Source organism: Protopterus annectens, chromosome 5.part0 (genome assembly GCF_019279795.1).
Source record: "Protopterus annectens isolate FY-2018-M chromosome 5.part0, PAN1.0, whole genome shotgun sequence".
Classification (NCBI taxonomy): domain Eukaryota; kingdom Metazoa; phylum Chordata; order Ceratodontiformes; family Protopteridae; genus Protopterus; species Protopterus annectens.
Window position 1 is genome coordinate 1,095,263,757 of NC_056735.1, and position 27,612 is coordinate 1,095,291,368.

At 42.0% G+C, this 27,612-nt stretch overlaps 1 protein-coding gene across 4 annotated transcripts in view; it reads right to left on the reverse strand.

Annotated features, from left to right (window-relative positions):
- Positions 1 to 7,691: 7,691 nt before the first annotated feature.
- CEP97 (centrosomal protein 97) overlaps positions 7,692 to 27,612 on the reverse strand; it is a 2,210,548-nt gene continuing 2,190,627 nt past the window's right edge. For all 4 annotated transcript variants that reach the window (XM_044070962.1, XM_044070961.1, XM_044070960.1 and 1 more), the window contains one exon: positions 7,692 to 9,666. In XM_044070962.1, coding sequence (XP_043926897.1) covers positions 9,022 to 9,666 — 645 coding nt within the window. In that variant the 3' untranslated portion in view covers positions 7,692 to 9,021. The remainder of the gene's footprint in view (positions 9,667 to 27,612) is intronic.

The window sequence follows — 27,612 nt, forward strand, 5'->3', positions numbered from 1 at the left end:
TCTCGCCTTCATTTTGCTGGTTGGGTCAGCGTCCCCAGTACCTACTTTCTTGGGTGACTCAAGGGAATAAACTCTTCAGAACAGTGGAATCAAAGAAAGCCCTGTTCCGGGAGGCCAAATCTACTTTGTAATGAGTAATAAAGGTATGAGGGTTAACCCATGTGGCCGCAGCACAAACTGAATTCAAAGGCAGTCTGGCTTGAAAGGCAGTGGAGGTACACACAGCTCTAGTAGAATGCCTTCCAATTTTACCTGGTAGATGTTTATGTTGAGAGCTATAAACATAAGTGATTGTGTCTGTAAGCCATTTAGACAATGTAACTTTAGAAACTGGGACTCCTTTTCTGTTTTCCGCAAAGGACACAAATAGCTGGTGAGATTTCCTTAAAGCCTTTGTTCTATGCAAATAAAAATGTAACTGTCTATGTACGTCCAGCTGATGGGAGTTAATATTCTGCCTTGTTGCCATAATTTGGGAAAAAACACTGGTAGCCCAATGGATTGATTTAGATTGGCTTCCGAACATACTTTAGGTAAGAAGGAAGGATTCATTCTGAGGGAGACTCTGTCTTTATGGAAGACCAAATAAGGAGGACGAATAGACAGAGCTTGTAATTGAGAAACTCTTCTAGCTGAAGTGATGGATACTAGAAAAAAGGTCTTCCAAGATAAAAACTTTGAGGGACAAGAAGAAGCTGGTTCAAAAGGGGGCAATATCAAGGAGGCTAATACTAAATTTAGGTCCCATGGTGATGAAGGTTCTTTGACAGGAGGTCTTAGAAGGAATGTGCCCCTTAAAAAGGCTTTGCACAATCTGCGAGACAGTGTTTGAACCCTTGATGCCTATGTGAAAGTTAGAACTAGCAGCCAGCTGAACTCTAACAGTAGCGGCTGCCTCCCCTTGATTAAAAATTTTCCTCAGAAATTCCAGGATGGCTGAAATCGGAGCTGTGAGAGGATCCAATTGTTTGTTATTCGCCCAAAAGGAAAAGCTCTTCCACTTACTTGCATAAAGTTTTTTTGTAGTGCTTTTGTGAGCAGACACCAAAATATGCCTCGCAGCTGGATATAATTCTGGAAGCCTGGCTAAGACTGGAAGAGGAGTAACCAAGCTGTGAGCTTCAGAGTTTGGATGGAGGGATGGAGAGTCCTGGACTGATGAGTCAAGAGATCCAGCACTGGGTCCAGGATCCTCCTGTTGACAAGGCCATAGGAAGGGGAACCATATCTGATGAGGCCAGTAAGGAGCAATGAGAATTATCTTGCGACTCAACAGTTTTGCTTTCTGGATTACCTTTGATATGAGGGGAAATGGTGGAAAGGCATAAAGAAGTCCCGGGGGCCAATTGTGGACAAGTGCATCCCTGGGTGACTCCCCTGGTGGGGGGGGGGGATTAGGGTAAAAAAAGCTGCTGCATTTGGCATTGATGGATGTGGCAAAAAGGTCGCAGTACAGTTGGCCCCACTTGCGAAAGATTTTGCTTGCAACTTCCTGATTCAGGGACCACTCATGTGGCATTAAAATTGCCCTGCTCAGCTTGTTCGCTATCATGTTGGACTTCCCCGAATATACATCTCAGTGAGAAAGCGTTGAGAATAAACTGCCCATTGACAAATTCTCTGGGCCTCTAAACATAGGGGGTAGGTCTGGTTCCACCTTGTTTGTTGATGTACCATACCACTGACATGCTGTCCGACTAAACTGCAATTGTCCCCGAAGGAAGAGAGTTTTGGAATACTTGCAATGCCATGAGCACCGCTCTCAACTCCAGGACATTGATGTGCAAATGGTATTCATGTTCCTGCCAAGTCCCTTGGACAGTCTGTCCCAGAAAATGCCCCCCCCCCAACCCTATCTGGAAAGCGTCCTTGGTCACTGTTGCTACTGGTTGAGGGAGAACAAATGGTCTGCCTATTATCACCTGTGTAGACTGGATCCACCAAGAAGATCCTTTTTCTATGTGTTCATTATCAAAATTTTGTGAGACATGGGCCACACCTGCATGGACCATTGAGTGAAGAGAAGCCACTGTAGTATTCTCATGTGTAGCTGGGCTAAGGGAACCAAGGTTATTGCTGCTGTCATTGACCCCAGAACCTTGGGTACAAACCTCACCTGAACTTTTTTCTCAACAGGATTAACACTTGGCGTAATGTTAGGACTCTTTCTGCGGGCAGTTTTGCTACCATGCTTTTTGTATTTAAATCTGCTCCTATAAAAGTAATATGTTGAGAAGGCAACAAGGCAGATTTTTCAAAATTGACTGTAATGCCCAACTCTGAGCACAGATGGATTGTAGTGTCCCTTGTCCTGATTAGTAGATGCTCAGTGGTGGCAGTCAGGAGCCAGTTGTCAAAGTATGGAAACAACTGGAATCCTAGACACCTCACGTGAGCCGTGACCACTGCCATGCATTTGAACACCATGGGGGCTGTGGTGAGACCAAAGGGCAGGGCTCTGAACTGGTAATGACTTGCTCCCAGCCAGAAGAGTAGATATCTCTTGGAGCACTTGTTCATTTTGATGTTAAAGCATGCATCCTGGAGATCTATCAAGCACATCCAATTGTCCTTTCCCACAAAGGGAAGTATGGACTGCAGTGTTACCATCAAAAATGTTGCTTTCTTTACTGACTTGTTTAATCTGCTGAGGTCCAATATTGGTCTCTAGTCCCCTGTCTTCTTTGGCACTAAAAAGAATCTTGAGTTAATTCTGGACCCTGATTGATCTGCTGGGACTTTTTGGATGGCACTTTTTTCTAGCAACCTTTGGATTTCTAGGGTTTCTTGATCCCTTTGAGTGAGTAGTATGTCTGGGATGGATTTTTGTGGATGGGGTGGATGACAGAAGGGAATGTTGTATCCCCTGGATATGATCGACTGTACCCATCTGTCTTTGGTGATGTTTTGCCAGGCTTCTGGGTACAGTGATAGTCTCCCCCAACTGCCTCCAGAGGTGGACAGGTGGGCCTCCTTTCAGGAGCACTGAAAGGGCCTACCAGAGAACGTATCTCTGTTGCCCTGGTTCTGAGGACCCTATTTGCCACAAGGACAGCCTCTTCCATTATTATTTCCCCCTCTGCCCCTAGGGGAAAATTCGCCACATGCATCAGACAAAGCTCCTTGTGATTTGCAAAACCACATCTTTCCACTCTTCTACCCTTTGGGATAAGGTCTAGTAGGGGCGGAAAAATGCACTCTCACTGCAGATACAGTTTTGCCGTCCTGTTCGCACCTGGGGAGAATTTCTTTAACTTTTGGCCCGAACAAGGATGAGCCATCAAAAGGGGCGTTAGTAAAGGAAGACTTGAAGGGTTCAGCAAAGTCGCAAAGCCGCATCCAGTAACGTCTCCTCAGAGCAATTCCTGTGCCTGCTGCCTTACTTGATCCATCAGTCGCATACGAAATCAGGCGCACGGAGGAGTTTGCTATGGAAGTTAAGGTTGCAAGTTGAGCCATTACCATCTCCGGGACTGCCTCAGCTGTAGCACCTTGGAGGGAATCTCCTAGCTCCTTGAGGAGATCCCCCTGAAGTCTCATGAAATGAGAAAGATAATTTAGCGACCTCAGAGTAAATGCCGCTGAGGAAAACATATGCTTCCCATATTTGTCCATTGTTCGAGATTCTTTGATGGATGGACAGATGAAGTTTCAGCTAATTCCTTCTTGGTGGCTGCCGCCACCACCATAGCATCTACTGGAACACCTTTTGTAAGAAACTGCTTGTCCTCGGGGGCAGTAACAAACTTATTTGGCCTCCTCCGAACAGGGTCCACCATCTCTGAAGAGCCCCATACCTTCCAACTGACTACCCCCAATAGTTTGTCAAAAGGCAGAGACATCCAAGCGGTGGAGGGTCGAGAGCCAAATGCCTCTAGGTAAACAAACTCATCCTCAGAAGGGGATAGGGACTTACATTCACCCCGCTGTTTAAGGATTTCTAAGTTGTCTGAAAATACGACATCCTCAGAGGGTGAACATGGGGAACCTTCTGAATCCTCTAAGTCTGTATCTGATGTGACAGACTTGGGGGAGTCTATATGTTTCCTCTTACATGTACGCTTCTGAGGGATCTCCTCACAGGGATGCTCTAGGAGGTCTTGGAAGAAAATGTCTCACCCGAAGGGGTAACCTGAGGCATGGACTCTCTGCACCTGAGCTGGAGGGGTGGAGTGGAGGTTGACACTGGCCCCCACAGGGGAAGTGTGTCTGGACTAGAGGGTGGAAAGCACACTCCTCATCACCTCGAAGGCACCTCGATCCTGGCTTGAGAGATTGTCCGGTACCGAGGAACCCAGAGATCTCCCTTGCACCAAGGATGAGGGTTCAGAGGCCGATATTTGTGCCAAACTTACCTGCGCCAAAGCTCCGAGTGGGACAGTCAGGTCTGACAAGGGTCCAAGCCAACTCGCCACCCTAGAGCCGACGGGTGAGTGTCGGCTCCCAGATCCTTCGACGGAAGCGATCAGAGCAGGCATCAGTACTGAAACTCCAGATGTGGTTCTCAGAACCGATGGCTCCAGCACTATGACTTCCAGATGCTCTGGCTCTGAACTCGACCGAGTCAGAGGAGGAATAACTGGTACAGAAGAAACGGACTTCGGATCCACATTCTTTTGGGCTGGGCTGGACAGAATTTTAGCTAGGGCCGATGTCTTGAGCAACCTCAGCACCACACACTCCACCTCATCATCCGATAAACTCCTGGATGATCTTGAGGAGAACACTAAGGACTTCTGGCTACCAGCCTTAGACTGTAGCAAGGGGGGATTGCGGCACCTAGCATACAGGCTCCAAGGACGGCGACCGGTCCTTCTTTTTTCTCTTGGATGGTTCCGAAGTAACTGGTGGAATCAAAGGAGATTTGTCTTTCTTGGATCCGACAGACTTTGATCCGAGACAATGGTAACTAAAGTCGACTGCTTTGTCAGCTCAGAAGCCAAAGCCGATGGCGATTTTGAAGTTGAAGGCTGCTGTGGGGCTTGTTCAAAGGGTCCTTTAAGAAGCCCTCTATTAATAAGTTTATTCTTGTGCTCCTGCAGGACTCTCACACTAAATCCATGTCAAATGGAACAAGAGTCCTGCAGGTGCACTTCCCCTAAACAATAGACCCAGCTGGTATGTCCATCCGTGATGGACTCTACTGTGTACAGGAATCACAATTTTTAAAACCTGAATGTTTTTCCTTACACATACTGCAGTAACACAAACTACTGGTCTCTAACTACAATAAACCACAAGGGATACTACAAGGAGAGGCAAAAAAAAACTACTTTAACTAAGAACAAATATCTTTTTTTTTTTTATACATAAAGGATAGGTAGGGCGGCCACGGTGGTGCAGCGGTTAGCATTGCCACCTCACAGCAAGAGGTTCTCCTGCTCGATCCTCAGTTGGGGTGCCTTCTGTGTGGAGTCTGCATGTCCTCCCTGTGGTCACATGGGTTTCATCCAGGTGCTCCGGTTTCCTCCCACATCCCAAAGACATGCTGTAGGTGGATTGGACAATCTAAATTGGTCCTAAGCATGAGTGCATGCATGTGTGTGCCTTCTGTGGAAGGTTGGGTGCAGGGCTGGCAACTAGACACCGTAAAAACGCCACTGCCAATCATGAGCGGACAGGTGATCCGTTGTGGTGACCCCTAACCGGGAAAAGCTGAATGAAGAAGAAGAAGAAGAAGATACATAAAGGATAGGTAGAGAAGAGGGTTTGAGAAGAGTCTCTAACTGAAACGACGTACTCCTCAAACCGAGGAGACGCCTTTAACTTAAATGACGCTCTTTAAACCAACAACAACAGTATGGGAAGAAGCCCTCTAACTTAAATGGGCTGTAGAAAAAGAACAAACAGCTTCCGATCCTCTAACTAAAATGTAAAAAGGGGAGCACCAGAAAACACACAGGCCTGGCGGTAGAAACAACGGCCCAACAGAACAAACACACACAAAAAAAAAAATGGACTAGATAGAGATAGCAAGATAACTACTAGTAGATAACTCTAAATTAACTTTTGGTTGAAAAACTTTGAGAATATCCAGTCTAACTAAAGTAAAATATTTTACTCAGCCTGAGCCAGCACAGAGGAATCCCGAAGCTTCAAGCAGCAAATAAGATCTGGGTATCTGCCACTAGGCTTCATGGAATACAGTGCAGCCTCGAGCCAGCAAAGAGCTCTCGAACTTTAGTATAAGGCCGAGTCGGAACTGATGCTTGGTTCCGAACCCAACCAGTAAAAAGAAGGCAAGATGGGGCAACATAACATCATAATTTATGCAATTATTTAATAATGTGTAATCCAAACAAATACAAAAACAGACACTTACATAGATTGTATTTCTATATCTATATGTGTCTGTCTATATATATGATGTATATATGTGTGTGTGCATGTATGTATATATATATATATATATATATATATATATATATATATACACACACACACACACACACACACAGATATATATATATATATATATATATATATATATATAGATAGATAGATATTTATGTATGTATATAAAACACAAACACACACAGAGACAGATACTCAGACGTGAACATGTACACAAACACACACACACACAAATTAGCCCAGCAATTGCAACCCTTTTGTTGATGGTGTACACCTCAGATGTTTCATCACAATCAAATGAATGAAGAACTATGTAAATTATATAAACACTAACATATTTTAGATCATTGTTGTTAGATAATACAGTACCAAAGCATTACACCCTGCCCCAGTTTCAACATGAGTTCAAACATACAAGCATAGAAATACTTCCTTGATTATGCACTGCCCAAATGTCTGACTCCATCCATCCACAACTCTTTTTTCCCAGTTTTGCACATGGGGTCGGGGTGTCACTTCAACAGTGACAATCATCTAGACCCAAGGTTTACACTACTGGGTGGCTAGCCCCACCATGGTAGTTCATCCACACCATACACTCATACCTATGGCCATTTCAGTGTGTCCAATCCATCTACTGCATGCCTTTGCAATGTGGAAGGAAACTGAAGCACCCAGAGGAAACCCACGTGAACACCTGGAGGACATGCAGAAGGCAGCCCAGCCGATAACTGAACTGGGGAACCTCTTGCAGTGAGGTGACAATGCTATCTGCTGGAGCTACTGTGCCACCCAAATGCCTCATTGTGATAAAATAAATACTTAATACATAAATAATACCCACCACAATATGTTTTTGCTCACTGCTGTCAGACCCAGTCCAAGAAGTGGTAAGATATACAACTACTAACACACAGACGTGTGACTTCTGCTGCAATTACTAGTTTTAGTCCTTTTTTTTTTCTAAGTGTGAAGTGAAGCTTTTAAACAGCCAGTTACATCACCTTATAATTGCTGCTGCTTCTGCAGTTGCTTGCATTACTTTGGCTACTTGTTATTTATTATTTTTTCCTCCCGCTGGCTAACCATGTCATTTTAATAGCCACAGTTAGTAAGGAAAAGGAAATGGAAGCTTCTGTAAAGGAGCAAACATTTTGTTCCATAATAGACATTTTTCTTTTTTTACTTGGCTCTCTTGTGCTTTAAATCCCTACGTTGAGACATCGTGTCCAATGGATTCACTGATTCACTAAGATAACTTTCTAACCTTTGGTGAACCATACTTCAGATGGTGTTAATTGCGATTACGTAGTAGACCAACACAGTAAATATACAAAAAGAGTCAAGAATTTTAATTTTAGCTATAGCAATATTATGAAATATCACAACTGGTAATGCAAGTGTGCAAGCAGCATTAAGACTTGTGTTTTCCAGTGTATAATTTGAATTACATAGCACTGAGAAAAGATGCAGTCTTTTAAAAGAGCCTTAATAGACTTGGCAAGAAAGAAGACTTGTACATAACAGGAACAGTTTCATAGGCAATGAAAGCACAAACAAGATTCTAGCAAACACTCTTCCTATTTCTACACTTCATTCACGGGGCAATAGTATATTAAGCAATTTAACACATGTTAAAGCACAGTGAATACATTTATTATCAGTTTGAAAAAGTTTTGTTTCTTAATGCAGTGCAAATATTTTGAAACAAAAAGAGCTAATAGCTGATACAGAATGTCTGGAAGTCATGAAACTGTCTTATGATGGCTTAGAATTCCACTGGAAGGCATTAGCTTTCTGTGAGAGAAAAGATTTTAAGCACATATATAAACTGCAAATATCTGTCACAGCTTTACATGCCGGAAAAAAATACATCTCAGACATATGCTACACAAATGATTATGCAGAACTAGCATTTCAAAAATGTGTAATTCATGAAGATTGCACTAATCTGATCTGCTAAGACACTTCAGAAACCAGGCAAGTTACTTTTTCCACATCTACCTTTTAACTGAAGGGTCAAAATATGATGTTTTGCATTGTTACAGGTAATGGATGAATAACTCTTAAAAATTGTAGAAAACGTGTTTTAAATAAATTTATATCCACAAAAAATTTTGAACATAATTTACAACTTCATTACAATATATCCCAATGCTTACAGAGAAAATACACCAATGCCAGAGAGCTCAGTTGCAAGCATTTGCATGCTTTCGTTGAAAAGAATGCAAAGGCCTGGCAGACAAAAAGGTGGTATAAATACTCTTGAACAAAAAATTTCTAGTCTAAGTAGGAGACCTGACTGAAGATAAATTGACAAAGTGCCACTCTGTACCAAAACCAGAAACCAATGGTGAGCAGTGCAGTGATCTTAGACTACATTACTATTAGTGTGGGGGGGCAGGGAAAAAAGGAAACCCTAAAGAAAAATGTATGTTTCCTCTGTTTAGCGATCTGGGATTCAGCTTTCTGACATCAGTGTAAAGTGACATTCAGTCAAGCCGTTTTACCACAGGTAACTTTCATCCATGACAATCACCTGCTCCACTTAGAAATGCCCTGCCCCAAAAACAAAGCAAACCATAATTTAAGACTACAGTTTTTCACTACAGATTAAGAATTCAGGAGCTGTTAAGAGTACATTGTTTTCAGATGGCTTATTTAAATTTAGATGAAGGACATTTCTGAGGCTTGACTGGGTAAACCTTGTGATGTTTTTGGTGTACTACTTAATGTCTCTGGTGAAACAGATATATTACATGAAACTTCATTTGATATATTTTCTAGTAAAGAATCTTGTTCTGAAATATCAGCTGTTCGAAACCTACTGCTAGTGGTTCTATCACTACAACTTGATCCATCATCAGCATCTTCCAGCTGCTGAACTGAGTTTAGATACTGCTGAAGAAGGCTGTTATCGTGGTCACTATATGAGAGGGGCTTAGTTACAATATCAAGCTCTGATAGCTTTTGTGGTACTTCCTCTGCATAATGTTTAATGGTTTCCACTGAAGACCCTGTACCACTACTTCCACTTCCATTGCCATCTGAGGAGCTCTGATGAGAAACACTGGATGGTTCCAAATTTGAGGAGTGGAAGCCAGAATCTGGAAAATCCAGTACAGAATGCCAAGTCTGAGCATTAGAATTCTTCAAGTTGCAGTGATCACTCTTGTTGACAGGAACAGAATTCTGATTTGTTGCACTGACAAACTGCATTGGAGAAGACATTCTACTTGATTTAGTGTTGCTGAACTGAGATGGCAAACTCTGCTGGTTCATAGAATTGTGCCACTTCTGGAGAGATCTCACCTGTTAAAATAAAACACAACATTTTTGAACAGCAGACTTAAAATATTAATGTAGAAGCTGTTAAGGAGAAATAATGCATTCAAATAGATATTCCACTGCATGATTCAATGAAACCATCAGCTATTCCTAAACAGCTTATTTTTCAAAAAAGGGAAGTTGTATGTCAGATACTTACCGTAAAAGATTTTTAAGAATTCACTTTAACAGTAAATCAAAATATATTCATTTTATGTAACCTTTAAGTCCCATTTTTCAGCCAGAGTTTTTTAATGAAAGTAGTACTTACTCTTAATGAGGAACCAACACAGATCTCATGCCAATCTACACTATCACATAATAAGTTATTTATTGTCTTCTTGCTGCACTTTTCTGAAAAAAAAAAGTACTATCTACTGCTGCTTTAAGCAGTTAATTGCATTGTTTTGCACTGTATCTTTTAGTTCTAGGGCTGTTGTAGCTAGTTTGTATGTTCTTACACTTGGGCTCCATAACCAGCTATTCTACATTAAGAAGGTTTCTTTCTGCATTTCTGTGTCAGACGTGTGCTGAACTAACCTATTTCAGTTGGGGACTGCTGTGTGTTTGTGTGCTTTCTTGATTGGTAGTTAGCTTAAAAATTGTTCCTCTTTGCTCGTATTTAAGCCTCTCATTTCTGCTACGCCTCTGTGCAGCTGGGGTGGGTAGTACCCTGTACAGACACAAAAGCCTTGAAGATTAGGTTTTCCTTAAACAACTGTCAGGGAAATGTTATCAAGTCTTTCTGCCACTCTAGGAGCAACTGAGTTTGCACTGGGCAGCATTGTTTTGTTGCTTAACCTTAGTCTACATATAGTATAGGTCCCTCTTATAGTTTCTGAGCTACCAGCACATTCCTGTCAAATTAACCCATTACCTTCCCTAATAAAACTTTGGGCAGTTTCCCATTATTTCTCTGGCCAGCCTGATGGACATGGGCATCCTGAATCAATGTAGCAATTGTCTCACCTATACTGACAACCACCTACTCTTGAAACAAATACTTTATGAGAAAGATGTAGTTATACTATTAAATTGGAGGCAAAACTCTCTTATACGGACAAATTAAATGCCAAAAAAGTTGTCAGCACACACGTATCACTTTCCACACTAAATAAGGCCAGAATACATAAACCCATGTAAGCGGAGGGACTTGCTACTAACTTACCAAAAGACCAGAGGCTTTCCAAACGGTTCCTCCACAAACCACTTTCACACACACAACAGTGCAGAAAATAATCACTAATAATGATAACACACACCAGGCTGTCTCAACAAATAAGCCCATAAGGTATAATACCACAAAACCCAATTTACTGGTCATAGGAGACTCCATAGTGAGGCATACGGATGTCCCCCACACCATGATGGATAACGAGCAGGTTACGTTTTGCTGTCTGTCAAGTGTCAGGATCCATCAAGTCACTCAAGTTACTCAACCACAAGTTCCAGTATGACTTGGTCATAGTTCATGTGGTGGTGATTGACTTGAGACATACCTCTCTGAACTACATGAAGACAGACATGACTGAGCTCTCAGATTATGTGTCACAGGCAGGTATAAGCCTAGCCTTAAGCAGCATTCTACCTTGTCCAAGGATGATGCCACAATATGAACAAAAAATGATTGACTTAAATATTGGCTTAGCTTCTGGTGTCAGTTCAAGGGGATCCAATATTTGCCAGCCTGGGAGGACATGGTCAACAGGCCATGCTCTTTTGTCAGAGATGGTCTGCACCTGCATTCTCTAGGCTTCTGGATACTGGCAAGGGCAACAGTCACCCCTATTGTGTTTTTTTTAGGCCATGTCAAAACAACCAACCTCTCAATGTAGCAAAATCTTCTCTAGATAAACTCAAAGTACTGCTGCTTAATGCTAGGTGCCTAAACAGGAAACTGCACTCTCTGGAAGTGCTCCACATCTTGGAAGATGCTAACATCAAGTTGAGACATGGTTCAAAGTGATTGAAAATACCCCAGTCGTGCAAGGCTACAATGCCTTCCATACGTTCGGACTGCAAACTGAGCATGAAAAAAACAAAGGAGGTAGTGTATCCATTTTCATTAAGGATAAGTACACCTTGAGACAGATCAAACAGTATGACTCTCTCAAGATACTCCATGTCCAATTAACCCCTACCATGTCACAGCTAGCTAGAGGTCCCCCACCATGAACCAGGAAAAGCATATCGAATACCTGGACTTACCAGAGTCACCTACTATACAGTCCAACACCTTAGTCGTGGGTGATTTTAATTATCCTACCATTGACTTGGAAACATATATGACCACAAACATGCTGGCTCAGAGGTTCTTGGATTTTGTCAATGCAGATGCTCTGGAACAGCTAGTCAGCACACCCACTAGTGGCTTAAATGTCTTAGACATTGTACTCACTAACATGGTAGAGCATTGCATCCTCCCCCCTCTGTGATGTCCTCTTTGGTAAGCCTGGACCATAAATCAGTCTCTTTCAAAGTAATTATAATGGCAGGTACCCCATCAAGCTCAAAAATGCTTAAAATGTTTTTCCAAGACAAATTATCTCCTACTAAGTGACACTATAAAAAGCTTCAAAGCCCCCACAGAACACAAACAACATGAACTCCTATGCAGAAGTGCAAACTAACGCCCTGTATAACCACTTAAGCTGTTGTATAGAATCAGCTGTACCTGGCCGGATTAAAACCAGGTCTTGCCAGAAAAACAAGCCTCCCTGGTGGACCTATAGCAAAAACAGTCTATATAACAAAAGAAAGAAACTTTTGTCCAAAAGCAAAAGGGAACTGGCTCAGCAGAGGAAAAGTCCCTCTCTAGCCTAAAAAACAAGTCCTACAAACCTAATTACAAAGCAAAAATAGCCTCCCTAGCTAAGGATAACCAGAAGACATTTTTTAACCATGTCCAAAATCTAAAGAGGAATACCCAGCTATGCACTGAACAAGGACATGTGTAATCTCTAAAACTACCGACCCAACCCAATTCAGATTCATAAAGGGTAGATCATGTCTGTTAAACCTGGTCGACTTCTTCGAGAGAGTCACCAAGGCCCTGAATGAGGGAAAGATAGTGCATACTGCCTACCTTGACACAGCCAAGGCATTTGACACAATTCTTCACTCGGGTATTAGTGAGAAAATCTCCTAACTGGGTATTAACCCTATGTCAGCAGATGGTAGCCAAATGGCTTATCGAAAGGAAACATACTGTCAAAGTGGATGCCTTAACTGCTTGCAAAACAGCAGTCATCAGTGGCGTACTACAGGGTTCTGTGCTGGGCCCTTTACTGTTCGGAATTTATTTCTCAGAAGTCCAGGCAAACATGGACTACCTGAGGCTGACCAAGTTCACTGATGATTGTAAATTGGGAACAATCAGTGAGTCCCCCAACAATGCTAATATACTGCAGAAAGGGTTAACACAGCCAAATAATTGGTGCCAAAGCCACAGATTGAAGCTAAATGCAAAAAAATGCATTATTATTCCCTTTGAGAATGTTAACATCCCTATTAATTAGAATACAGACAGCACCCCCTAAATGTAGACCCAGTCGTATGGGATCTGGGTACTCTGGTTGATAGCAATCTGAACTTCAATCACCATGTATCCACAGTGGTAAGGAAATCCTTCCATGTGGCCTATCTCGCATGTATCTAACCAGACACCTGCAACAACTAGAGAGACCACTGATGTTTCTCACCATGAAAATACAGTGTATTCAAAACAAGTCCTACAGGGAAAGACTGAAAGCCTTGTCACTGTATTCTGTCTTGCACAGGCTGATTAGAGGTGACCTGTGCCTGGCTTACAGGGCAGTAGCTGTCCCGGCCCTGATGGAAATGCTACACATTCATAAATCAAATTGCACAAGGGTCACTTGCTCCAGGGATCTTAACCTAGTCTTTGACATGAACAGATCACGCTAGAGAGATAGAAATATCTCCCAGAGACTACCCCTTCTCTGGAACAAGCTTCCCATTCACGTGAAGCAGAGCTCTTCCTGACCCTCTTCAAACACAACCTAGATCAATGGATAGGTGACTAAATACACTCTTGCGGTGGCGCCCATGTCCCTCATGGACAGAAGCAGTCAATGTTAATTACCACAGACTCATACCTCTGCAAACTTTACTCACCTAACTACAGACAATTGGGGCAACTTATGATACATATGGCTAGGCTTGTAACAGCTCTTTGGCTGTTAGCCTAGTCACCTCCTATGAACCTATGGGATATTAGGCACCCTCATACAATAAGATGCATTCTTAACACATTTTCTTCTATTCTTCTGAGTCTGTATTTTCTACAGGAATAAGTGTCTCTACCAGGCAAATGACTGCGCAAGTTAATACAGGAAGTTACAAAGCAAGTTGTTGAGTCTTTCGGCTTTTCCCGGTTAGGGGTCGCCACAGCGGAACTCCGGTCTGCTAATGATTGGTAGTTGATTTTTACGTGCCGAGTTACCAGCCCTGACGCACAACCTTCAACGAAGGTACGCCCATTCACGCATGTCTCCATGCAGACGATGCTCTAGCTGAGAATCGAACCGGACAGCATCTTACTGTGAGGCGACAACGCTACCGCAGCACCACCACCGCAGGTTGAAGTTACAAAGCAAGTATTCACAAACTTCAACTAAATTAAATATATGCTTAGATCAAAACACATATCTTTATCTAGCAGTGTTCTATATTGAACAATAGTATTTAATAGTATTCAGTATACAAATATATATTTACCAGTGACAGTAAGAAAACATGTAATGCAAATAATGAGTAGCCCAAACTCTTAACTAGAAATGAAAACGTATACTGTGATAAGATTAACAGCTATTGTGCTACAAATAAAGAACTTCATCTCTATACAACAAGAAATGTCCATGCTGTGTGAACAACATATAATAGTGTGGCAGTTAGTGCAGAGAACTGTCTGGCCATTAGCATAGAGAATTAAAGTGATGAGCTGTTAGTGAACTGCTTCCTGTAAACAATGCACAAGGATTGATTACTCAGATCTTCTTTTGCCTACTGTGTAACTCTGAGCAAGTCACTTAACTAGAAAGTGTTCCCAGGCTGGCCTTGAAAAGGAGCACAGTTTGTTTTTCAGTGGGCTTACTCTGATAACAAATGTATAAAAAATTGTTATGCAAGTATACTAAAGATGCTATCGATATAAACAAGTGGATTCAATTCCAACAATAACTTACGATTTTTTTGGAAATTGTCTAGTATTAAAAAAAATAAGTTATGTTCTTACTGTTCCATGTGTGTTGTCCATCTCGACCTTTATTCTCACTGATGGGTCGGATCCAATGTGTCGGATCCGTCTCAGCCTTTCCAATAGCTTGAAGTCTTCAGCAAAGCTTGTGGGCCTCCTTCCCTACCCATAATGCAGCTCCTCAACTACCTCAGATCTTGTTTTCCCACCCAGAAGGTAAAATAATAAATATATCAACTATGGTCTATTTCCTGGACAATGTCAGTATTTCTGAAGCTATGGAGATCATAGAAACCAATGTCCAGGAGTTTTGGAAGGGGGTTTGGAGGGTGGGTTGTGAGAATAAAGGTCAAGATGGACAACACACATGGAACGTTATGGTAAGAACATAACTTCTTTATGTGTTGTCAATCTCACCTTTATTCTCACTGATGGGACCACGTCCCAAGCAACGTAATTCTTGGGTGTTTCATGGAAGAATACTCCTCAGAATCATAGAGCCAAAGGAAGCCTTACTCCTGGAGGCCAAATCCACTTTGTAATGAGTAATAAAGGTATGTGGCTTAGCCCATGTTGCTGCAGCACCGATACTGTCCCATGAATGTCTTGCATGAAAGGCTGCTGAAGTCGCAACTGATCTAGTAGTGTGTGCTTTGACAGGAAAGAGAAGAGACTTGCATTTTGAGGATCAGATGTAGGATATACAAAGGGAGAGCCATCTAGACAATGTAACTTTTGAGACTGGCTGGTCTCAGAGTAAGATACAAAAAGTTGATCCAATTTCCTAAATTGTGAAGTCCTGTGCAATTAGAAATGCAATTGTCTATGAACATCCAAAAGATGTAGAGAGTATTCTCCTTTGTTTTGGCAATTAGAAAAGAAAACGGGTAACTCAACAGTTTGGTTTATGTTGCTTTCTGACACGACCTCGGGAAGAAAAGAAGGACTGATACATAATGACACTCTATCCTTATGAATTATTAAATATGGGTGTTTGGATGAAAGAGCCTGTAGTTGTGATACTCTTCTAGCTGAAGTGATAGCTACCAAGAAAAAGGTTTTCCAAGATAGGAATTTTAAATTGCATGTCGCTGAAGGTTTAAAAGGAGAGCAAATGATATTTTTTAAAATGAAGTTAAGATCCCAGGGTAGAGTTGGGTTCTTATATGGAGGTCTGAGCATTGCTGTTCCCTTTAAAAAAGCTCTGCAGAGTCTGTGTGACATAAAAGAACCACCATTTTTCCTACATGATAATTTGAAATTGCAGCTAATTGGACTTTAACAGTAGATGCAGCCGTACCTTCATGAAATAGTTTTGCTAGGAATTCCAGTATAGAATGAATGGGTGCAGAATAGGGATCTATCTGGTTATCAGTTGCCCAGATAACAAATCTATCCCATTTACTCTTGCATATCTTACGTGTGAAAGTTTTATGGGAAGAGAGCAGGATATGCTTTACCGGACATGACAGATGGGGAAACCCGGCAATCAAGGGAACTGGAGCAGCCAAGCTATCAACTTGAGGTTGTGAAGGCTGGGATGGACCATTCCTGACAGATGCATCAATAAATCTTGAACAGTGTCCTGAATCCACGGTTTGTCCCGGAGATGAGGTTGTAGAAAGGGAAAACAGATTTGATAAGGCTAATAGGATACAATGATTATGGTGGTCTCCAACAGATTTGCTTTCTGCAGTAGTTTGGGAATCAGAGGAACTGGAGGGAAAGCATATAGGAGTCCCAGAGGCCAATCATGAACAAGTGCATCCCTTGGTGACTCCCCCTCTGGAGGGATTAGGGCAAAGTAGTTGCTGCATTTGGTGTTGGTGAATGATGCAAAAATGTCACAGCAAGGCTGGCCCCATTTCCGGAAAATTTCTCCTGCTACTACTTGATTGAGGGACCACTAGTGTGGCCATTATATGGCCCTGCTCAGCTTGTCTGCAATACCGATGGATCTCCCTGGGATATACGTTGCAATTAGAAAGCAACTGGGGAACGCTGCCCACTGCCAAACCCTTAGCGCTTCTCGACAAAGGGGCTAAGATCTGGATCCCCCTGCTTGTTTGTATACCAGACCACTGACATATTGTCTGATTGGATTGCTACGGATCCTAGAGGGGGAGAGTCTTGAAATGCCTGCAGTGCTAATTGCACTGCTCTTATCTCTAAGATGTTTATATGCAAGTGAGCCTTGTGTTCTTGCCGGGTTCCTTGGGCAGTCTTTTCCAGATAATGCCCCCCCATCTAGGAAGCATCCGGGGTCACCGTGGCTTGGGGTTGAGGGAAAGTAAAGGGATGGCCCTGAGACACTGATGGAGAGTGAATCCACTACTTGATATCCTTCTTGCAAGACCTGGTTATAAGAATTATGAGAGACATTGGAAGGTCTAGAATCAACCATTGTGTGGAAAGCCACCATAGTAGAATCCTCATGTACAGGCATGCTAGAGGGATGAGTACAACAGATGCTGCCATCTTTCCCAAAGTCTGTAATATTTGCTTCACCATAGCTCACTTTTTTCTGATAAGTTGCCTGACATGTAGGCAAATGTTGAGTACTCTGTTTAGTGGAAGTCTCAGTACAAGGTTGACTGTATTTATTTCTGCATTTATAAAAGTTAAATTTTGAGATGGCCCTAAGGAGGGTTTGTCATCATTTATGGTAATTCCTAGTTTGGAGCAAAGCTGAAGTACATAATCTCTGGCTTGTCGTCCAAATATGGGAATACCTGGATTCCCTGGTATCTGAGGTGCGCTGCCACTACTGCCATGCATTTGGTGAACACCCTGGCGGCTGTAGTGAGACCAAAGGGCAGAGCTTGAAACTGGAAATAACTGACTCCCAGCTGGAAGTGCAGGTACCTTCTGGATCATCTTTCCATCTTGATATGGTAGTACACATCCTGAAGGTCTACTGAGAACATCCAGTTGTCTTTTTCCAGAAATGGAATTATAGACTGCAGTGTTAACATCCAGAACTTGGTTTTCTTCACCAATTTGTTCAATTCACTAAGATCCAATATTGGTCTCCAGTCCCCTGTTTTCATTGGAAGTAAAAAGAATTTTGAGTAAGCTCTGGATCCTCTCTGGTCTGTGGGGACTTCTTGGATGACTCTTTTGTTTAGCAACTTTTGAATTTCTAACATTGTTTGTTCCTGTTGATTGGATGGTATGTCTGGGATACACTTGTTTGTGGGAATCAGGGCTGGAAAAGGGAATTATATAGTTATATAACCCCTGGATATTATGGCTTGCACACACTTGTTGGTGATGATCTGCCAGGTTTTGAGGTGCAAAGACAATCAACCTCTGATTGCCTCCAGAGGTGAACAGTCGGGCACTCCTTCAGGAGCACTGAAAGGGTCTACTACAGAAAGATTCCCTACAGCCCTGATTCTGCGGACCCTATCAGCAGCAAGAATGACTTCTTCTGTTAGTGTTAATCCCTCTGCCTCTGGGGGAACTACCATCCTGTGTGCCCTGGTAAGATCGCTGAGATTTTTTGAACCACATTTTCCCACTACCCCTCTGACCCTTTGGATATGGTCTAGTGGGTGTAGAAAAATGTATTACAATGGCAGATATGGTTTTACCCTCTTGCTCACACCGAGTTAGCATCTCTTTAACTTTTAGCCTGAAAAGAGATGAGCCATCGAAGGGAGCATTAACAAAGGAAGCCTTAAACGGCTCAGCAAAATAGCAAAGGTGCATCCAAGCCTGCCTCTTTATAGAGATGCCTGATCCTGCTGCCCCACTCACTCCATCTGCTCTGCTGCATAAGAAATGAGCCTCATGGACGAGTTAACAACTGAATTGAGGGTAGCCAGATCTGCACTGATCTTATCTACTGCATCAGCTACAGCTCCTTGGAGAGAGTCTGATAACTCTTTCAACAGGTCTCTCTGTAATCTGAAGTGCGTAAGATAATTCAGCCATCTCAGTGTGACAGCTGCTGAAGAAAAGACGTGTTTCCTGTATCTATCCACAGTCCTGGAATCCTTATTAGGAGGATGGATAGCGGAACTAGTTTAGGAAAGTTCCTTCTTTGTGGTCGCTGTCACGAACATGGCATTCACTGCTACACCTTTTGTGAGGAAAGCATGATCCTTGGGGGCTGTGATGTACTTATTTGGCCTCCTAGGAGTGGGATCTATGGAGTCTGGGGTTTCCCAAGCCTTACCAAGAACCAAAAATCCAAATGTTGTGCACAAAAATAGAATGACGCTGAACAAGGAAACACCAAGTAGAGTGGAAAAAATATATAATAGAAGTAGCTAAGTGCTTTTGTCAGATTATAACAAAGAACTTAAAACAACCAAAACAGTTCACTTTTAAATATCCCTCCATTTGTATGTCACATGAGATATTAACTATACAAGCTTGTCGAATGGCAGAATCACCCAGGACATTGAAGGGCGGGATCCAAAGGCCTTCAGGTATACCGACTCCTCAGTAGAAGGGGATGAGGACTGCAAATCGCTTCCTTGTTTCAGGATTTATAGAATCTCTCCAAAGGAGACATCTTCAGGAGGCGATTGTGGGGACCCTTCTCCTTCAATGAGATCAGTATCCAAAGTAACCGACTCCTGTGGTGAGTCCAGATGCTTCCTCTTGCATGTCCTCTTACAAGGAACTTCTTCAGTGGGGGATTCTGGACAAGTTTTGGAAGGGGGGAGCAGTCCCCTGGGGGACATCCTGAGGCCTTGCATCCCTGCGGTCTTGTGGATGAGGGAGAGGAGAAAAAGACAGCTGTGCTGAAGAGGGAGGAAGTGCCAATGGAAACTGTGTCTGAGACTGAGGGGCAGTCATTACCCTCCTTATAACCTCAAAAGCAGACCACTCCTGCTCCCAGCAACTCCCCGGACCCGAGACAGGTCTCAGAGCTAGTGTCAGAAGCTCCGAGGAAGAGGTAGGGGCTGAACCCACCTGTGCCGAGGCCCCAAGAGACAGCATCAGATCCGAAGTGGCGCGAATCTGCTCCATGGACCCAGATGGTGAATGTCGGCTCCCAGAGGTTTTCTCCTCTGACTGGGCAGAAACACTCAGGGCAGACATTGGATCCAAAGAACCAATAGGTGGTCTCAGATCCAATACAGACACTGGCTGGATATCACAGTCTTCCGGCTCCGAGGCCAAGGGACAGCTCAGAGGAGGAGTAGGCATTGTTGGGGGTAATGTGAGTCTGATCAGACTCCTTTGGATTCAGATCCAAAAGAATCTTGGCCAAGGCAGGTGTCTTGAGAAACCTCTGCACCACTTTATCCACATCTTCATCTGAGAGGCTCCTGGTAGACCGTGTGGACAGTGTCGGGGATCTCAGCCTAGCAAGAAATGATGGAATATGAGTTGAAATCATCTCCAAGAATGGAGATCGGCTCCAGTAATGAAACTCAGAAGCCACTGGAGACTTCATAGCCGATTTCATGAAGGACTTTGGATCTGAAGGTTTGCAGCGATCCGATGAGGTCCCTGGCTCTGTAGTGGTTGTCTGCTCCATAGGAACTGTTGGAGCAGACAACTTTGGTTGTTTAGCATTCAGCTCTGATGAGGTTTTCAGAGCCGGAGCTGACCATTTCCCTGACCTCTCCAATTTATCAGACTTAGGAGAGGGGGGATCAGATGCAATAGCCTCAAAGAAGGGGGTTTTAATCAACCCATTCAGAACCAACTTATTTTTACATTCTAACAATGCCCTTGAATTAAACTGTGACAAATAGCACCAGACACTTGTAAATGAAGAGGTGCCAAATAGTAAACGCACAAAGTCTGCAAATCACTGAAGGGCATCTTCTTACTGGATTTCCCACATTTTTTTAAAGCCCCAAAGGCTTACCTTCCTTTTGCGACATAATAGAAGGAAGCCTATCAAAGCACTAAATTATAAAGAGCAAATATCTAATATAAAAAAAAACAACTGTTTAAAGTATTTAAACTATTTAAACTAACAACAACAAGGTTAGAAAAAAAAGGGAAGTCGTCTAATTTAAACAGACTTCAAGAGTAAGTAAGTGGGAGGAAGGGGGAGTGGGGAGGGGAAGTCCTCTAACTTAAGGGGACTTCAAAAGGGGATAGAAAATCCTCTAATTTAAACGAGCTTGAAGCTAATGAAAAGTCCTCTAACTTAAATGGACTTTGAATAAGGGTTGGTAGGCCATTCACTAACTAAAATGAACAGACCCAATTAAGAAACTCAAAACATTGTAATGGATTCCAAAAGAAGGGAAAGGGGAACAGCTTGTAGTAAAAAGGGAGTGAAAGAGCACTACTACTATGGCCAGAAAAGGACACTACTAAATGGAAAAACTAGCGAAAGATTTGCACTAACTACAGAAAAATAAGGAAAAATACAGTCAACGACAAAAGATTGTAACAGACATAGCCCTGAGCTTGCTTGAAGAACTTTCTCACAGCACAGCAAACGAGATCTGAGGTACTTGGGGAACTGCATTATAGGGAGGGAAGGAGGCCCACCAGCTTTGCTGAAGACTTCGAGCTATTGGAAAGGCCAAGACGGCTCTAACACATCGGATCCGACCCATCAATGAGAATAAAGGCGAGATTGACAACAACACATCATATATTTATTGTCATCACTAGTGGGATGGAGGAAGGGGAGCTTTACTATGACAGCGACTAATTCTTGATCTATGCCTATGGTCTTGGACCCAACAGTATTCTTTGAAGACAGTCACTAAACAATAAATCACAACCTTTGAGTAGAATTTCAAAAGCAGAACCAGATTTTTTTCAGGAGGAAGAAAGTAAAGTACAGTTGTGTAAGTGAAACAAAAGTTATATACTTACCATAATGATAGATCTGTGTTGTCTTTTTTTTTGTCTGGTTCAGCCTTTGGATTATCACATCCAACTTCAACACCTTTAGACCTGTGGCTCTGGGCTCTGACTCCTCCCTTACAAGACCTCTCTTTCTCCAAATACCTCAGATTGAGTTTGCCTTCTTATCAGCTAACAAAGTGTTTTATCACCCCATAGAATAAAACAAGTGAATCTATACCAGAAAATAACATGGAGAAAGAACAACCAGTTGAGGTTATGAAAATGCACAATTCCTAGTTAGGTCCATTCAATCAAAGAGAATCACCAGGGAAAAAAATTGGAAAGGGGGCAGGAGGGAGTGATACTGAACTGGACAAAAACGAGATAACACAAATCTATCATTTTGGTGAGTACATAACTTTCACATCAGAGGTTGTCTTTTTCATCTGATTCAACCTTTGGGACAGACCTCCTAGCCGTCATAACCCCAGGAGCTATCAAGGAGGGATATTCCTGAGGATGGTGGACCCGAAAGATGTATGTGACCTTGACTGTATGCCAAGTTTATAATGAGTGATTAATGTGTGGACTTGTACACCAAGATGCTGCAACACAGATTTCATCTACAGGAACTCATGTGCATAAAAGCAGTAGGGGCAGCCACAGCCCTTGTTGAGTGAACTCTTGATTTCTTAGCTAGAGTCCCGCATTTTCAGATATAAATGCTATGTATTCAGGCAGCCACCTAGATAGTGTGACTTTCAAAACATTCTGCCCTAACTTTGCTTTACATAAGGCTACAAACAACTGATCAGATTTTTCTGAAATCCTTAGTCCTATGGAGGTAAAAATTTAAGTTGTCTATGGACATCTAATAGATGCAGAGTATATTCTCCTTTATTAGAAAATCGTTGAAAGAATACTGGTAAATGAACGGTTTGATTAATGTTCATTTTGTATGCCACTTTTGGGCTGAAAGCAAGATTCCTTCTCAAAGAAATCCTATATTTATGGGAAACCAAGTAAGGAGGTTTAAAAAACAGTGCCTGTAATACAGAAATCCTTTTAGCTGAAGTGACTGCCACAAGAAAAATAAGTCTCCCAAGAAAGAAGCTGCTGGTTCAAAATGAGGTTTTGTTATTACTTGAAGTACAGAATTTATGACCCTTGGAGGAAAAGGGTCCCTTTTAGGAGGTCTCAATAAGAAAGTTCCTTTTACAAATGCCTTTGAAATCTTTAGACAGGCTAAAGCCATTGATTGTGTCCAACATGGGAATTAGAAATGGCAGCTATTTGCACTATAATTGCTGAAAAACTGGAATCTTTTTGAAAGAGACCTGATAAAAAAATTAGGATAGAATGAAGTGGATCTGAAAAAGGATCCTTCTCTTTAGCTGCTGGCTAAATAGAGAATCTCTTCCATTTGCTGAGGTAAACTTTCCTGGTGCTTGATTTTTGACAGGCTAACAAAATATGGACCACTTTAGTGGAAAGCCTGGCATCTCTAGCCACAGTTAAAATTTCAGGAACAATGAAGTTAGCATCAGTGTTTCTGGATCCAGGTGAGGCTGCCCAGATCCCAATCCTTCTGGAGCATTGAAAACATTTCTCTTAAAAGGGACTGTTAAACCCTTGATTATTCTTTCAGATCTGGCCTTGAGGTCAACGTTCATTGAAACTGTTGCCCCTTCTGCCTTCGGAGGACCTGTCTGCAGGAGCATCCTGGTGGAACACTTGAGATTTTCTGAACCACATTTTCTTACTAGCTCTCTGACTCTGGAGAAGGTTCTCTGAAAGGTGGAGAAGTAGACTGCAATGGCAGAAAGGGTGCTCCTGTTGAGAGTTTCCTTAACTTTTGGCCCAGTGTGGAAACATCAATCAGAATGTTATGAAAGGATATCTTGAAGCTTTCCGCAAAATAAGATAATTGCATTCAGGAGTGCCAGCAGATGGGCCAGTACCTGCTGCTCTAGCCATACCATCAAGCTGCATTGGAAAGCAGGTGCATGGATACGGTAGACACCAATTCCAAAATAGCTAAATAAGAGTCCACTGTCTACTGCATGTCTGAAGTTAGGTTAACTGAGAGGAACTCGGTGAGTTCCCTTGTCAGGTCCCTCTGGAAATGTGTCATGTGGGCCAATTACTTCAGAGGTCTAAGCATGGAAGTTGCTGAAGTATACATCAATTTCCCAGGTTGCTGAACAGATGTATTCTCTTCAGAGGGCTCTTTTTTACTGGCTGCCACCACGCCCAAGGCATCTACTGGGGGGATCCTTGCTCCACTGTGCTCTATCTTTAGGTGCAACTATAATTTTGTTCATCTTTTTAGGGATTAGTTCTGCTGTGTCTGGATCCTTCCAAGCCTGCTGAGCTACCAGTTCTATGGGTGCATCAGCAGGCAATAACACACAGTTGGCAGAAGAGCCAACTCCAAAAGCCTTCATGAAAACAGACTCTTCAGGGGATGGCATATCTATGGATCAATCCCCTTGCTGATTCATCAATTCTAAAATGTCACCAAAGGTGATACCCTCCAGAGGGGATCTTGGGGACTCATCCCTGCCATCCAAGTCTGTGTTTTCAATGACTGATTCCAGAGAGGAATCTAAATGTCTCATTTTATATGTCTCCTAGGACGCCTTGATTGGACTTCAGGAGGCTGGTCAAAATCAAACGAGGAACTTGCATGGTGAGCAGAGTCCCCCAGCCTGATTCACTCTGGATCCAAGCCGACATTGAAGCCAAGCTATCTAGTGTAGGGGCATCAGGTGAGAGATATGGCTCCAAATATTTCAGTTCCAAATCTGCTCTTCGAGACCTGACACCGATATTTCAGCTCAGAGACTCTTCCTCTGCTGAAGACATTGGGGTTGGGACAGTAAAGGACACAGCAAGTGTCAAAGTTGACAGGACTGTTGTCTCTGATGTGGGTACCCCCTGGAGTATGCAAGATTATTTTCCTTTCAATTTTAAGTTCTGCAAAGAAGACAGGAAGATGAACAGTTTGACACAACATAAACTCTGAAACAACTTTATGCATAAATGAAGGATTTGTTCTCACTGATACCCTATTTTTATGAAAATATTACAAGGTTGACGCACCTTGTAGCTTATAGCTCAGATACTCTTCTTGCACAGGTCAGAGCAATAAGTAACCCTATTTTCCAAGTTAAGAACCTAAATTCAGCATGTTGAGCTGGTTCAAATGGAGCAAATATTGTTTTTTCCAAAATGATCCCATGTAAAGGGGGGAAAAGGGAAGGACCACTTTTGTCTGGCCAAAAAGTGGTCACCACAATACACAATTATCTTTCAGGAGTTGTCCTAAATATTTAGAATTACCCTGGAAATTAATGGAAATGATGGAATAGCAATGAGGAATATTTCATCTAAAGAAAAGAAAAGACATGTGTCTTCCTGGCCTACTTGCAAAGAATCCTTGAGCAAAATATCTTTAGCTGTCTGTTGTGAATGAATACAAACATATATATCTGAGTAGTTCCCGACAAATGGACTCCCAGGTTTAATTTCCATTCATAAGAGTCAGTCTTGGTACTGCTCAGCTTGTCTGCAATAATGTTTTGCTGTGATGGAATTTAAGAAACCTGAAGGTAAGATTGTGCTGAGTTGCTACATCCCAGGTCAGCGTGGCAGGTTTTCAAATGGGTAGTATTTTTTTCTCCCCTTTTATGTACCACTTCACTGTGGTGTTGTCTGTGATAACTCACAAAGGTCCTGGAGTCCAGAGATGATTGAGTGACTTGAGAGCATGTATTACTGCCATCATCTCTTTGACAATCATGTGTTTTGGTATGTCTTGTTACCTACAGACTCTGAGTCTGAGGCATCTGTGGTTAAATACTGAGTGGCAACTAGAAGGGAATAGGAAAACCATGATTAAAAGATAGTTGGTCCTTCCACCATTGTAATTCCCTTTTCACAAACCCTAACACATGAATCTGAAAAGACAGTAGGTACTTGTGTTGGTTTGAGGAACCACTGTATTTTCCTCATGTGAAGTCCGGGTAGAGGAATTATGAGAACTGTGGATGCCATGAAACCTAGAAACCTAGAATCCTAAAGTATTCACTGGCTGAAGTCAGAAACAGATTGATCTACTTTGCCCTGAAGAAGAAAATCCTTCTCAGGGGGTATATCCATAAGGCAACATAGAAATATGAGAGAACATTTAGGAATGTTCACCTGGAATCTCAAAATGTGGAAATCCTTTACCCAGATTAGCGATTTCTATAATTTTGAGTAGGACTCTGCAATTATACCTCAGTCTTATGGAAAAATGTGAATACCTTGCAACTTGCAATGAGCTATTACAGATGCCATAAACTTTTTAAATACCCTTAGTGATGTACATAGTCCAAAGGGTTATACAGAAAACTGAAAATATAAGACAGACCCAGAAAATCTTACACAAAGTCTGAAATTTTTGAGAAATGTAATGTAATAAGGATCTTTTAAAACTAATGTTACCAGAAAATTGACATGATGTATGAAAGTTAACCAGGAATGAAGGGACAGCATTGTGAACTTCAGGACTTTCGATATAAAGCTTACAAAATAAAGGCCTAGGATTTGTCTTCCAAGTTCCCTCCTTCTTTGACAAGAGAAAAATTCAGAAATAAAATCCTTTTTACTGCTTGATATGGGGGCACTGATTCTAAGACACTAGGAACACAATTTGCTGGATGATTGGAGGAAACAGAAAAGTCTGTTTTGGTGGATGTGCAGGAATGCCTTGAAATGGAGGGAGAGACTCCCGTTCCCATTTCTATACTTGCTGAATAATTATCAGAACCCATTTGTCTGACATTATTTGATGCCACTCAGGAAAATGGATTTCTAAAGTTAGGGAGTTAGGAGTTCTAGAAGATGCAGATACTCATTCTAACTTTTTTGGATTGACCTTCATTCTGGAAAGGCTCCCCCTTCTATTCTGAACCTCCTTGCCATTGCTTTTTGAAAGTCTATTAGCCTGTAACTTGCGGATAATGTTTGTTTTGTTTCCTGTAACAGGGTCCTGAACTGGAAGGAAAAGTCAACATATTTAGAGAAGGCAAGTTGAAAAATCTGGGCAACCCCCTGAATTAACATGAGGGCTAAATAATATATCTTTCTCAAGTGAAGAGTTTAGAATTTCATCTTTGACATCTTTAGGTAACTGAACCAACAGCAGCTGTTCTTGATACAGCATCAGCAGAATCATAAAGCACTTTAAAGCATATTTTGTTAACTGAAAAAACAGAACTAACTATGTAGACAAGTTTTATTCTCTGAAGAAATAGGATTAGCATTTAACTTCCTCATATTCTCAAAGAAACCAAGAAAAACTTTAAAAGGTGCAAGTAGCAGATGGATAAACTTTTTCCCCAAAGCCTATCAAAAGCTTTCTCATCCTCATCAGGAGGATTAGGTTTAGGATTCAAAAACTGTTTAATAGCAGGTGGTTTTGTCAAAGAGATCACTTCAGGACCAGATTTGGGATTAAAAAATAAATATTTGTGTGTCAGAGGTACAGACTTTTTAGGGGAAGGAAGTTGGCTGTCAGGCATACTGCAACCTGTTAAAAAAATTTCTCTAATGGTAGGAAAACAGGAGAAACAACTGCAAGCTGAAGAAAATCCAGGTGTAAAAATTTTGTTGGGATTCTGAAATTTCACTTGGTTCTCATTAAATCAATCATTTCACTTTGCAAGTATTCTAGAAAAAGATAGCTCTTCTGGGGTGGTGGTGGTGGTGGGTCTAAAGTATCATTATCTTCGGAACCAGAACCAACTGTCTGAGGAGAATTAATCAACAAAATCCCTCCCAGTCTAATCTCTGTCTTCTGACTGGGAATAAATAATAAAAAGAGAGGGAATTGTTTTTTTTCTTTTACTAGTCAGTCAGGAATCAGAGCTTAATGAATTAAAGTC